Raw genomic sequence first — 12,730 nt, forward strand, 5'->3', positions numbered from 1 at the left:
CGGGGCCAGTCTCCCAGCAGCAGCTCATTAACCTTTGACATGGACTCCCAGAAGAGCGGCGCTCGCTTCCAAACCTGCTGTCCTGTTAAACAGAGACTCTGGACAATGAAGTCCATGTTTCAGTACGTGTGCATATACACACACACAATACAACATCTAAAAGTGTGAATGACTGACAGTGGCTTTCGTCACACAGTGTACACATCTGTGCAGAATCCCACTACAAATACCAGCCTGACGCACGGCTTGTGCAACAGATGAGAGTTTATGATTAAGCCCGGGCTGACATGTTGCCGAGAGGCCTATCAGCAGTGAGGATTTCTGCTCAGGCTCCTGCAGGGGCGGCTAATCAGGACCCACAGCTTGTGTGGCTGAATGGTTTGTTTTCCAGCCGCTCTCACTGGCTGCCAGAACAGATCTGTGCTACAGGGAGCTGGAGGCGAACCTCCTGTGTGCAGGAAAACATGGTGAGTATACAACTTCCCCACGGAGTGTGTGTGTGTGTGTGTCTGTTCAGTCTGCCACACAGAGCTGCTCACACACGCAACCTACACACTTGTTGCCATGTAATCTCTCACAGGTTAAAAGCCCTGTAGATAATGTTTTATGGCAGACTGAGGATGCAGAGACCTTTGATACAAAGTTTATAATGTGCTATTATGATTCTGCAGCGTTAAGAATGACTTAGAACATGTTCCTGTGTGTGTGTGTGTGTGTGTGTGTGCGCGCGCTGCCTTAAACCACATCTGATGAGTATCAGAGGTGGAAACCAATTCCCTCTGCCGACAGAGCAGATTAGACTGTTGCTAGGATACCGGTTGATGTCATTGCTCTCTGATCGTGTCATCTGTTTGCCCTGGTTTGTAGGCATGACCGCTCACATGGGGACGAAGCCCCCAAAATGACCCTTCCTCTATTTGAGGAATGTTGTGAAACGTGCCATTTATTTTGGAGTCGGGGGTCGCGACGGCTGCATGCGAGCAGCAGAACTAACTCTTATCCATGTGACCCTGCATCATGTGTCAGAATTAGGAACTGAGTGACCAAAAGGGAGGCCCACCGCCACCCCCCACCCCTCTCCCCCTCCCACCCCCAGAATATACTTTGAACCAGTGTTGTAAAGCAGGAATGCAGCCTCTCATTGATTCCAGATGGGATCCTGTGCAGCCAATCACAGCCTGTGTTAGTGAAGCTGCCCTCTCACATCTGCTGTGCTGTCCCTGTTTGTTCTGCCGTAGCAGGCTGGGAAAATTCAGAGTCTGACTGAGGAGGAGAGAACCCACCTTCTCCCCCTGCTACGCAACGCTCAGTGGGTGGAGGTTGTGGGACGGGACGCCATTTACAAAGAGTTTATTTTCAAAGACTTCAATCAGGTATCTGATGAATCAATTCATTAATTGGCAGCTACTGTATATTATTAATATGTTCAACCGCATGATTTCTTCACCTTTCAGGCTTTTGGTTTCATGTCCAGAGTGGCTTTGCAAGCAGAGAAGATGGACCACCACCCTGAGTGGTTCAATGTCTATAACAAGGTAAACATATGACTTATGCATAGATGGTTCTGTGAGAGCACAGCTGGATTTGGTCCTGACCGACTTTCAAGGAATATTGTGACCATCATTCATCATATTAACTTATGTTATTCACATTCATAAGCAAAATTATAAAGAATAAAAATAAACACATTTACAAGCACTGTTCTGACCACAGAGACCTCACGCAGACTCCATGAGAGTTTAGATCTGTCCCAATTGTTGAGTATTTGAGGCTCTCAGGCCGACGTTGTGAGCATTTTATGAACCCTGTCCATAAGTCAGCAATGACGGCTGAATTAGCCCAAGGGAATTACCCACAAGTCATTGCAATGTGGTGTTTAAAACGGGATAATAAGAACCCAGGACGACACACGTGTGTTCAGACTGTCATAATAACATGTATACATTTAAAACGTTGAGAATTAAAGATAAAGAAAAAAAAAAACATTAATTTCACCAAGACCATATTTATTTTGTTCATAAATTCATACATTTTGACAAAAAACATTTAAAATAATTTTATGAGGAAAGAGCCTGAAAAACATTCCAATCAGAGAGTAATATGTATGAAATAAATACCCTCAGTTGTAATATCATTTTTTTGACGTTGTCATGGTGACGTGATATGTGGCAGCTCTCTCCTTAATATTTGCACCATTTAAAGCCCCCACAATCAACCACTCACCAGGGAGGGTTCAGGGCTTAGTGTGGAGATGCAGGTTGGGCCTCAGTCATTCAAACCCAACACCAAGTGGATGCTAACTGAGGTGTGTTCTACATGAGCAGTGCCCGTTGAGAACATGTCTGAGTGGATAGAACCGAATACAAACAATTTCACACTCGCTCAACTGCGCGTGCTCGTGTCCTGTGGACTCACCGGTGCATCACGCACTCAGGTGGGGTTATCCAACTAAAAAGGGCCCAAACAGCTCGATTGAACATTGTTGTTTAGATATGATCCTTAACCTTAAGACCCCATTTCACTTCGGAATTCCCCAAAAAGTTTTTTTTGTCATTGTAATGTCATTTACCTGAAATGCCAGTGGTAAAGTTGTAGATTCAGATTTTAACAATTGCAGAACATTAGAAAAAAACAACTTCAAACAAAAACAAACATTCCTGTTAATATTGCACATGTCCTTTGTCCCCCCCCCACCTCAGGTCCAGATCACCCTGAGCACACATGACTGTGGGGGACTGTCCCAGCGGGACATCACTTTGGCCACCTTCATTGACCAGGCATCCCTGATGTGAGCGACTGTTCATCAGCTCCTCGCCATTCATTCATCTGAGGAATATGTGACCTGCCAATCCAAAGATGCCTTAATGTTCCTCTCAGTACTGCAAAGGGTCCAATGTGTGTATTAAAGATATGGTGTTTGTTTTAGCGTGATGAATAGATGAACCAACGGTAAAATAATGTTTACACTTCAAGTAAGTCATAAGCAAACATTTTATGTGTCGTGTTTTGGTACCAAACTCAATCTCCTTGTCATAACTAAAAAAAACAAAAACAAATAAATGTTACCAGACTGAATGCATTTTATTGAAAACATGACAGACATCTGCTGTGGTCAGCGTTAATGGCCACAGGGAAACCGGCAGGTACTCCGACACGAGGACAATTCTTTAAACGTTGTACATTCAGGACTCACAGGGTGAACTCGTGTTCAGCGGTGGACAGAAGTCAAACATATATGGGACTCTGAAAAACAGATTCATGTTTTTCAAGGCTTCTGACAATAGCAGAATGATACATTCAAAGAGCGATGCAAGGCTCCTTTTGTCTGCATTAGGGTTACGTGGTCCACTATGTGCATGTTTGAAAGACCAGCGGAGCTTAATGATGCAGCTGCAAAGCCACATCCCTGAGGATGTCAGGGGAGAAAATGTGCGATGACGTCACCCGCTCGGACCTCTGAAGGCACAGAGGTGAACCCTCATTATTGCTACATCATGTCACCATTTCCACTCCCTCCGTTACAGTTCGTAGTGACGCTTTTAACGCTTTTATCCAAAACAGATTTCTTAACCGTTCAATTGTCACAAGGTATTTCTCCAAAGCAAACCACAGGAGTGATGGTTGAAACAGGCTTCTTTTTTTGTTGCATGGGTGAGGGTTCCACACCCAGTCACTGGGCACAGTATTAAATGATGGACATGTGATGGTAGAAGCTTCAATCACTAATGGGAATCTTACGTCTGTCAGTCCTTTAAGGTGCTGACTGAAGTCCCTTGATACATTCATGTTTAATCTCTTTAAAAACGTTAGCATGTAAACACAAAAGCTGAAAACAAACACTTTTAAATGAAGCGATCGAAAAACACCCAGTGGTCACACAAATGGTTAAATTAGAATAACGAGGCCAATAAGCGATCATAAAATACGATGCGACTTCTCTTAAACATTCATAGAGCAATCCCCGCGGTTTCACTTCAAAAGGAAAAGTTATATATTTATATATTGCACAAACATGGAATTATTCTAATGGAAATGCACTATTACAACAAGCAATATTAGGAAAGCACAAGAAAGATCTAGACAAGGTCATTTTGGTGTTACAGAAGCACCGTTAAGCTTCAACCTGTTACGGAGCGTGTAAATATCCTGCTGAATGGACATTTACCAAAATAAAGCCCCACTCAGGCAGCGCGGACTTTCTCCCAACATGGGACTCACATTGGTCAGTCTGTGGATATAAAGCCTCCATTCAGTATCGGTATCTAAGAACACTTGTTAAATGCCCTCATATTGGGAAGCTCATCATGATAGAAATGGGGGCAGAATGTGTTTCGTCGGAGGAATAAATTACGTATGCATTGAGAAGAAACCGAGGTAGATCGTATTAGGAGACAATGGATTCCTTTTTAAGTGGTAGACGAGTGTCTATGAAGGAAATACTGTATTTCTGCTTCTTGATCAAATGTAGTAGAGAAGACTTGGAAACAGCCTTCAGTCCAGATAGAGACGGGAGGTTAAATTGCTTAAAGCACCAAATCTGAAAAATATGACATTTAAGCAAAGCGGCTAAAAAGCTTTGGATTTACAAACCACTTTCTAAATATTCATGGGCTGTTATTTGAATTTAGTACATTTTATTGAATATCGATGACATTAAAATCTCCCACTATCAAAATCTCTCCCTCTGTCCACAATGTTTCATCATCACACTAAGTGCTAACAAATGCTTCCAGACAAACGCCTACTAGAACAAGAGCGGGGATTCACAGATTAACCGGACTGCATTGCTTTTAAGTAAAAAAACAACAAAAAAAAAACTATGGCAAGATGGGGATGAGGATGATACCGTTCAGCTCCGTCAGGCCTCCTCCACACACGCATTAAGCAGTAACTCTGCTTTCATGCCAGAGGGCAGCATAGCTTTACTAACAAGCTTTCAGTGGTCTGTTTTTTTTGCTGAGTCATGACAGATGGTAAAAAAACAAGCTGAAATGTTCCGGCAGTAAAAAAGAAATTTAAAAAAAGGAATGGGTTTTTTGCTGTGTAAGTGGGTTGAGATTATGACAGACAAAATTGAAATGAACTTTTTAAAAACAAATAAAACCACAAAATCCACCACATTAATAAAATTAAATGACTAAACCTCGTTTGGAACTAGTTGTTTCTTGTGCCACTCAGGCACAATGTTACACGGGATTTTAAATGAGAATGGCTTGTGCTTCAAAGGGTCTTCTCAGTATGGTGTACGTATGCAAGATAAGGCCACCTTTGAGCCACTGGCTCGGGGGCTCCTGGAGGAGGCGAGCAGGGGGGCCGGGGGGGCCCCATCCTGCTTCAGTGGGCTTTGCCGTTGCCGTTCATGTGGCTGGTGTTGGACTTGGCCACCTCGGTGCTGTAGAGACAGTCCAGGAAACCTCGGGAGATCTCCGTCACCATGGATCTATCTGGGATGGACTGGGCCATGCCGTAGATCGCCCCCTGAAACACGAGGGGGGGGGGGATGAGTCGACAAGCGCACGGCACTCAAAGGAAATGTTCTGATGATTTACTTCTGTAATAAACGCGCCACGCCGCTCAGCATTCCTTTTAACACGACGGTTTGTCTGAGCTGAACACATACTCCGGGAGGAAAGCCATTTGACGCTGCAGCCCCCCCCCCATTAGACAAGACAGACACACAGTTCTGCCCCTCCCAAATGTCAATGGGACATTCTGAGCTGCAGTAATGTAGAAAGTGAAAGGGCATTTGCATTGCTGTAAACTCAGTCTCTCTGTATTAAGCAGGATTCGGCCCGTCAGGTTGGGCGTGTTCCCACCCAACCTGACGGGCACAAAGCTGCCTGCTGGGTGGAGTTTCCGCTCCGCTTAAAGCAGACACACGAGCAGCTCGTGTCAAGGTGAATCACCGGTCGGTGCAGAAAAAACAAAATGCCACGTGTACCAACGGCGTGGTAGACAACAGAACGGTGAACGCGCTTCAGGTGCTTCGCCGTGAGCGCGATAAATGGAAATTGTGCCACATCTCACTTTGGCTGCATGACCAATTCTAAGGTTGAATACAAACTAAATCGAATGTGCGTACATGGATGTTTATGATGATTGTACCTTTTGTACCTAGCCCTTGTTTTAAGTTATATAATGAATGCAAAGTGTGTGTGTGTGTGTGTGTGTGTGTGCGCGCGTCTCACCATTCCTGTGGTTTTCTCTTTGGGGTTCTTCATGATGATGGCCACCTGCTCTTTGACATCACGGATGAACCGATCAGCGACGCCCGACTGCGTGTGCAGAACTGTGCAGCAGATGTGGATGCTGTGAAAGAGGACATCACATTATCAACATTACACTGACTATCAATGATAACCCTGAGATCAATGATTGCCCTTATCATTGATATCATGGTTGAGTATTAGTAATCCACGTACCTGGACGGGTACTGCAGTGTGTTCAGGTTCCAGCCCTTTGATGTCAGCGCATTAGACAGACGGAAAATATCAAAATCATTTGAGCCTATTGCCACCACGGACACCTTCGGCTCCCCAAAAACAAACACACCCTTTATCTTGTTGATTCTGCCGAAAAGGGAAAGAAAATAAATATGTAAATATCGTGTGTGTGTGTGTGTGTGTGAAATCAGAGTTCCTTGTAGGTGGCCATTAGGTGTCTCACTCTTTTTGGATTTTGCGTGTCGTGCTGACGATCTTCTTGGTGGCATTCACGTATCCGTCCTCCCCCATGTGCATCATGGTCGCCCAGCAGGCGGCGATGATTCCGCCCGGCCTGGAGCCTGCAACAGAGGGCGAGGCGTAGATTCCCCCCTGCCAGTCCGGAGCTACGAAGTACTGGTAGTGACGGTACTTTGTGTCACTGTAGAGGATCACTGAGGAACCTTTGGGGGCGTAGCCGTACTGGAGAGAAGCACACAGCGGTGGGTCTTTAAACGCGTCGCCCTCATTTGTATCCTTTCAGCTTGGAGATCAACAAAATGAGAGTGGGAAACCGCTCCTTACCTTGTGGGTGTCGGCAGAGATGCTGGTAACACCTTTGACCCTGAAGTCGAACGGGGCGAGTGGGAATCCGGCCTTGGCCATGAAGACAATGAGGAAACCTCCCAGACAGGCGTCCACGTGCATCGGGATGTTGTAGCGCACAGCCAGCTGCAACACACCGGGAGAAAGCGTCAAGACGTTTCAACTTCCGCCGTGTCGCGCCGCGGCCTTTTTCCCGGGGGATGAAGCGCTTCGCTCCTGACCTTTGCCACTTCCTCGACGGGATCCATGATTCCATGAGGAAACTGAGGCGTCGAGCACACCAGCATGGCGGTGTTCTTGTTGATGGCTCTCTTCATCGCCTTGGAGCAGGAGGAAAAGATACGATTAGACGAAAAGTCCAAGAGGAGACGTCGATCGGCGCACACGCCGTGTCCACCGTGTCCTCACCGTCACGTCCACTTGCATGGTGTTCTTGTCGAGGGCAACGTGGACGAGCTTCATGCCAAAGTAATGCGCTGCTTTGTCGAAGGCCGCGTGGACGCTCACGGGTGCCAGACTGCACAAAGGAGGAGGGAAATGTTAACGTTAGAACTTGTATTTAATGTCGTCATGACGACGAAGGCTGACAAAAGCAGAGGACTGCACCATTCACAAATGAATAATTCTATACCTCCAGAGAACGTCACATTTTGGTTGAGAAACAAAAAGAAAAACATTTTACCGAGAGATAAAATCCTTTTATAGAGAATATGAAACACACTGCTGGAGTGAATCTGTTGTTATCATGTAAATAGGTCAATAACTCAAAGCCTTAAACTGCCCAGGAAGGATCCTGATTAAGTGTTACAATAAGACAAAATCTCTCTTTGGAAAGACAGAAAAGTCAAATGTAATAAAGCTCGTCTTACATTTCAGGGTACGTCACACCACGTTCATACGCCATGTCTCGGTACGCCTTGCAGGCCATCAGGATGCTCTCAGTTCCTCCCGAAGTAACCTGGACAACAAGGAGGCGAGCTGGAGAAATGCTGCGGACCGTCCGCCCTTCACTTAAACGAGCAATCTGTGATCCTCACGATCAGAACTCACTGTGCCACAGGAGGTGGGTCCTCCGTGGAAGAGCGTGCACGCCATTCGGACGACCTCCGCCTCCATCTTTCTCACGCCAGGAAAGATGTCAGGGTGGAGGGGATTGCTCCACGCAAAGTCTCCGTAAACCTTGGATCAAAAGAAGGCCAGAACGGTTGTTGTTGGTCACAAAAAAAAAAAGGAACAAAAACAACGACGTTTGCCAGAGAGACGTAGGATACAAAGATGCATACCTTCACCAGCAGATTGGTCAGAGATTCGTCGCCCCAGTACACGGCCCCCGAAACGCAGCCGTTCTCCCACTGCACCTCATCTGCAGCCACACGAGACATTTGTTTCTATGCAACAGCTAAACAAAGCCCACTCTCTTTCTCATCAGCATCAAAGACGGCACGCGGGTGATGAATGAGGTCTTACTCAGAGTCTCGTACTCGCGGATCTTGTCCAGCACTTGGCTCTGTGAGAGGCCTTTGGAGGGCAGCTGTTTGGTGTAGCTCATGCCCTCCTTCAGCGTGCACAGACTGGCAGACATGTCGTCCAAAGCCTTGTTGAGCTGGCTCTGGATCTGTTGGAACCAGCGGAGAGGCGTTAGTTCTTCAGGCGAAGGGAAGTCTGTCATTCCCTCTAACGGGCGACGGCGTCACCGCGTCTCGGCCTCAGCCTCTTTTTGATAAAGCCTGACAGTGACGTAATGACCCCGAAGGAACCACATGTCATCACCGAAGCACCATGTTAAGTGTGCTAAAGGTCTGACCCCCCACCCTCTCTCCCCCCGGCGGGCTCAGTCATCCAAGAGTGACTCACGAAGCGCCTCAGACGCCAGAGTCCGTGCACATCTGCTGGGAAAAGAAGGAAGCCGCTCACCACTGATACTTACGTTTGCGCCAACAAAGGGGATTTTTCTGATGAGTCGGAAGCACAGCTTCTTGATTCTGGACGGGAGACCTGCCGGCGGAAAGGAGGGAAATGAAACAAACGCGAGGCAGCAGCTGCGGTGAGAGGCCGGCGCACGCTCAGCCGCGGACGCCGAACAGCTGACTGTGACCCCCCCCCCCTCCCCGTCGCACGCCGAGGCGCTCCGTGAGAAGCCACGTTGAGAGCAGCCTGAACGCGCCTCACTCAGAGCGCCTCCCTCCCCGAGGACGAGCTGGGCTTGTCACTGAGGAATTTAACCGCTGATTGGTTGATGGATAGCAGATCTAGAAAGTCTTGTTGATTGATGGTATTTACTCGCACAAACATAAGGGAGGAACCAGTATGGAAGACGGGAAAACATTACAAAGACGTTCTGCATTTGCGCAGAGCTTATTTTGAGATACCATTTAGGATTAAACATTCAGATTATAAATGGCTATCTTTGCCCCAGAAACGTTTTCAAGTGCTTTATGTTGGATTTAGTCCAGCCACGCATCACGATCGTGATCGCTTACTTTCTTTCTGGAAGACGAAGCCTTTGACCCACAGCGCTCCCAGCGTGGTGATGACCGTCGCTCCGATGATCTGCCACGGCTCCATGTCCCCGCAGCGCGCGTTGACCTGCCGCCGGCCCTCCTCCAGGTACAGCAGGGCCATCTCCTTGTACACCTCCAAGGCACTCTGGACACACAGACACCAGAACCTCACACTTAAATATTCATTTGCAATTATCACGGTCAGCCTGACAGGCACGGTTTATTAATGCCCTGAAGTACAGTGACGCAAAAAAAACACTCCCGCAACTCACTTTTAAGAAAAGGTTTTTAAAAAAAGGCGAGCAACTTGTTTTCCAAGTTAAAGAGTTCCAGGACACCAGAGGTCCAGATGTCAGTACTCACATCGGAAGTCATTGTCAGATCCACAGAGTCCAGATGCCCCCTCACACCCACACTGCCAGCGTCCCTTTGTTCTCCAGGCGAGAGCGAGAGAACGCGCTCGGCCGCCTGCTGAACGATCAGCAGACTCCTCCCAGCAACCAGAGCCACAAACAACACTTCCAACCAGCAGAGGTTTGGTAATCAACCACCACGAGACACGGCAGGAGGTCTGCCTCCACACGGACGGAACCAGCGGATCCGTTGTACAATTATCCCCGAGCCGGACTGTCAATAAACGCTGCGATATCTGTCGTCGATCCAAGAGGGGATTTGTCGCAGCCTGAGAAGATCAAACCGAGTCTGAAATCACAGCTGTAACACTAAAGTGACCCGTGAAAGAGATTCCATAAGTGCAGCACAACTATCTCCCCATAATGATAGGGTTTGTTTTTATGGCACAATAGCAGGCACTTTGATAACGTGGACCCGTGTTTCTCCAACACGGCACCAGATGCAGGAAAGCTTAAGGTTCAACAGACAACACGTTGCGCAATCGGAGTCGGATACAAACATGCCGTAATAGCACGCTGAGGCCACTTTCCTCAAGCTTATGACACACTGAGCTCATTGTTTGAATCCCGAGCATTATCTGCTCCCAGGGGGGGGTGGGGAGGGGACTGTACAAAGGGGAGTTTAACGGGGCACTTTTTTAAGTGAGCGGACCTTGAATGGAGGGCTGTCAGCGAGTCGGGGATCCGCCCACCAAACCCCGAGCCACAGCGGTCACACCTGCTTGTTGGGATGAAATCCACTCATACAGGTTAGGGCAGATCGGCTGCGTGGAACCAGACAGGGAGTACTTGGGGGGGAGGGGGTGTCATGATCAGGATCATGCCTGAGTGGGCTGCTGCGTGTGCTGGCGATCACGCATCCGCCGTAAAGACAAGATAAAAGACAGCGTTATCTAACATCAGCGCTGAAAGGCGGGTCCCTCCCGCTGTGAACACGCAGGCCTCTCGCTGTTATCCAACACGGGCCGGGCCCGTGCTTCGCTCTCAGGTCCACCCACACTTTTCCAGACCATTCAATTTCATTCTAGGCCTCAGGGAAATCGACTCGGGTCACACAAAGACCCCGTTGCACAAGTGCCGTCGGACTCATTGTTGAGCGGAGGACGCCCATTCCTTTGCTGGCCCTGGCGCAGCATTAAGCCATTCTGTAAGGAGAGCTTTTGTTGTCTCGGTGGGGAGGTCATGTTCTCATGGAAATGTACTGGGTGTGAGGTGACTGCTCCTGGATGCATCAAGGGGGAAACATCACAACGGCTTTTAGTCAAACACACATCCAGAAATCGCTGGGGGGGTAATTACAGCGGTGGTATTTTCCTTTAACTGGATGCAGAGCTGAACGTGACATTGGACACTTTAGGAAGAAAAACACAAGGACCAAAGCTTTTTAGGGGACTTCTTTCCGTTGCTTGATCTGATCAGGTGTGAGTCAGTGACAGGTGGTTCAGTTTGCACTAACAGCAGCTTTGTGGGACACCAGATGTCCCCAGCGAGGAGTCCTCTGTGCCTCATGGCTGCTCACAACAGGACTGCATTGTGCTGCTTTAAGGAAAACCGCACACATGTTTACAGGTCTCTGCAGTGATGCTTTGTTTAAGCGTCCTGCAGATGCTTCTTCAACAGGATTCCTATTGTTAAACAGTCACTTCTGCTTCTGACATGAGGAAGAAGAGCTGTAAATCTTAAAAAGACATGTGATCTTCAACTAAACAAAAGTAATGGTCCAGCTTAAAAGAGGCACTGACGTGACGTCATTTGGTTGCATTGTACTTCAGGGTCTTGTATAAGAGTCGGAAAACACCGGGGGTCAACTTGTGTGAAGAGAATCAATATCGGCGAAAGGACTCTTCACAAACAGCCATAAATCTGTAGCGAAAGGCTTTGGCTCGAGGGGCCACTGTCTCACACGCAGCCTGTGGACTTGGGACATCTCGGTGAGCAAAACAAGTCGGCTCATTGGGAGCGTTCGCTCACTTCACAGAGATAAACAAGTCTTCTCCTTCTCCTTCTTCTCCTCCTCCTCCTCCTCGTCTGAGTAGCTGCACTGCCGCCGTCCGAGGATCACACTGTATGCCATTTGGAAATAAATAACAAATAAAAAGTGAAGCGACCCCTACCCGCACATCCATGTCGTCACCGAGAGTCCTCTTTTTGTGTCCGCCACTTAGGAAAGTCCCCTCCGGTAGCCTGCTTCGAGTCCTCGGCTCTCATCTACATGCTACCAGCAGAGACAGCAGCGAAGCTAACCCTGGTTCAGGAAGTAACCGCGGCCCGAGAGGCTGCGCGCGGTCCAGCGGCCGTAGAAGTGACTGCGCTGCGGACGGGTCCGATCACGTGTTCAGCGTGCGCGTGCATTTGTAGATCTACTACTTGCGAGGACGCAGCCGCGTCGCACGATTTGACTCCCACAGCGGGCTGTGACAGCGAAGAGCAGCTGCGTTCAAATGCTCCCCGTAAACTCCAACTGCATCACGTCTCAGTCATGTCGGTGCATTTAATACATATGTAGGGTAAAGAATAATTCCAACGGGGAGGGAATCATTCGTTACCCTTTTATTTCCATTTTTTGTACATGGTATTATTTAATTTTATTGTAACGGTTGGGTTACATCAACTTCTCACGAGCTTACAAAAAGGCACCTATTTCCATCTTTGTCACCATGTTTGTTCCCTTCACATTATCCAACCGGTCGTAGGTTAGAAAGCAGATAATTTAGCTCAACCCTTAAAATAACACTTTGTCTATAGTTTATAATACTGGACCACTCTGGTTAACTGTGTTCATTCTACA

General features: G+C 47.7%; 2 protein-coding genes across 4 annotated transcripts; one reads left to right on the forward strand and one right to left on the reverse strand.

Annotated features, from left to right (window-relative positions):
* Nucleotides 1–255: 255 nt before the first annotated feature.
* Nucleotides 256–3,071, forward strand: pcbd1 (pterin-4 alpha-carbinolamine dehydratase/dimerization cofactor of hepatocyte nuclear factor 1 alpha). Of its 2 annotated transcripts, none has more exons than XM_040177799.2 (4): nt 256–467; nt 1,242–1,373; nt 1,455–1,535; nt 2,700–3,071. In XM_040177799.2, the coding sequence occupies exons 1-4, from the start codon at nt 288–290 to the stop codon at nt 2,790–2,792; spliced, it is 486 nt and encodes a 161-aa protein (XP_040033733.1). In that variant the 5' UTR covers nt 256–287; the 3' UTR covers nt 2,793–3,071. The 2 variants fall into 2 exon arrangements, with proteins under 2 accessions (XP_040033733.1, XP_040033732.1); XM_040177798.2 differs by having other exon boundaries at nt 258–467; nt 1,239–1,373.
* On the reverse strand, nt 3,063–12,372 carry sgpl1 (sphingosine-1-phosphate lyase 1). Of its 2 annotated transcripts, none has more exons than XM_040177776.2 (14): nt 12,057–12,372; nt 9,509–9,674; nt 8,956–9,023; nt 8,496–8,643; nt 8,312–8,391; nt 8,079–8,207; nt 7,898–7,986; nt 7,437–7,545; nt 7,250–7,348; nt 7,008–7,154; nt 6,667–6,905; nt 6,423–6,569; nt 6,189–6,309; nt 3,063–5,478 (listed from the first exon to the last, which is right to left on the reverse strand). In XM_040177776.2, the coding sequence occupies exons 1-14, from the start codon at nt 12,066–12,068 to the stop codon at nt 5,335–5,337; spliced, it is 1,698 nt and encodes a 565-aa protein (XP_040033710.2). In that variant the 5' UTR covers nt 12,069–12,372; the 3' UTR covers nt 3,063–5,334. The 2 variants fall into 2 exon arrangements, with proteins under 2 accessions (XP_040033710.2, XP_040033711.2); XM_040177777.2 differs by lacking the exon at nt 12,057–12,372 and adding an exon at nt 9,893–10,054.
* Nucleotides 12,373–12,730: the final 358 nt, after the last annotated feature.

This window comes from Gasterosteus aculeatus, chromosome 6, assembly GCF_964276395.1.
Source record: "Gasterosteus aculeatus chromosome 6, fGasAcu3.hap1.1, whole genome shotgun sequence".
NCBI classification, from domain to species: Eukaryota; Metazoa; Chordata; class Actinopteri; order Perciformes; family Gasterosteidae; genus Gasterosteus; species Gasterosteus aculeatus.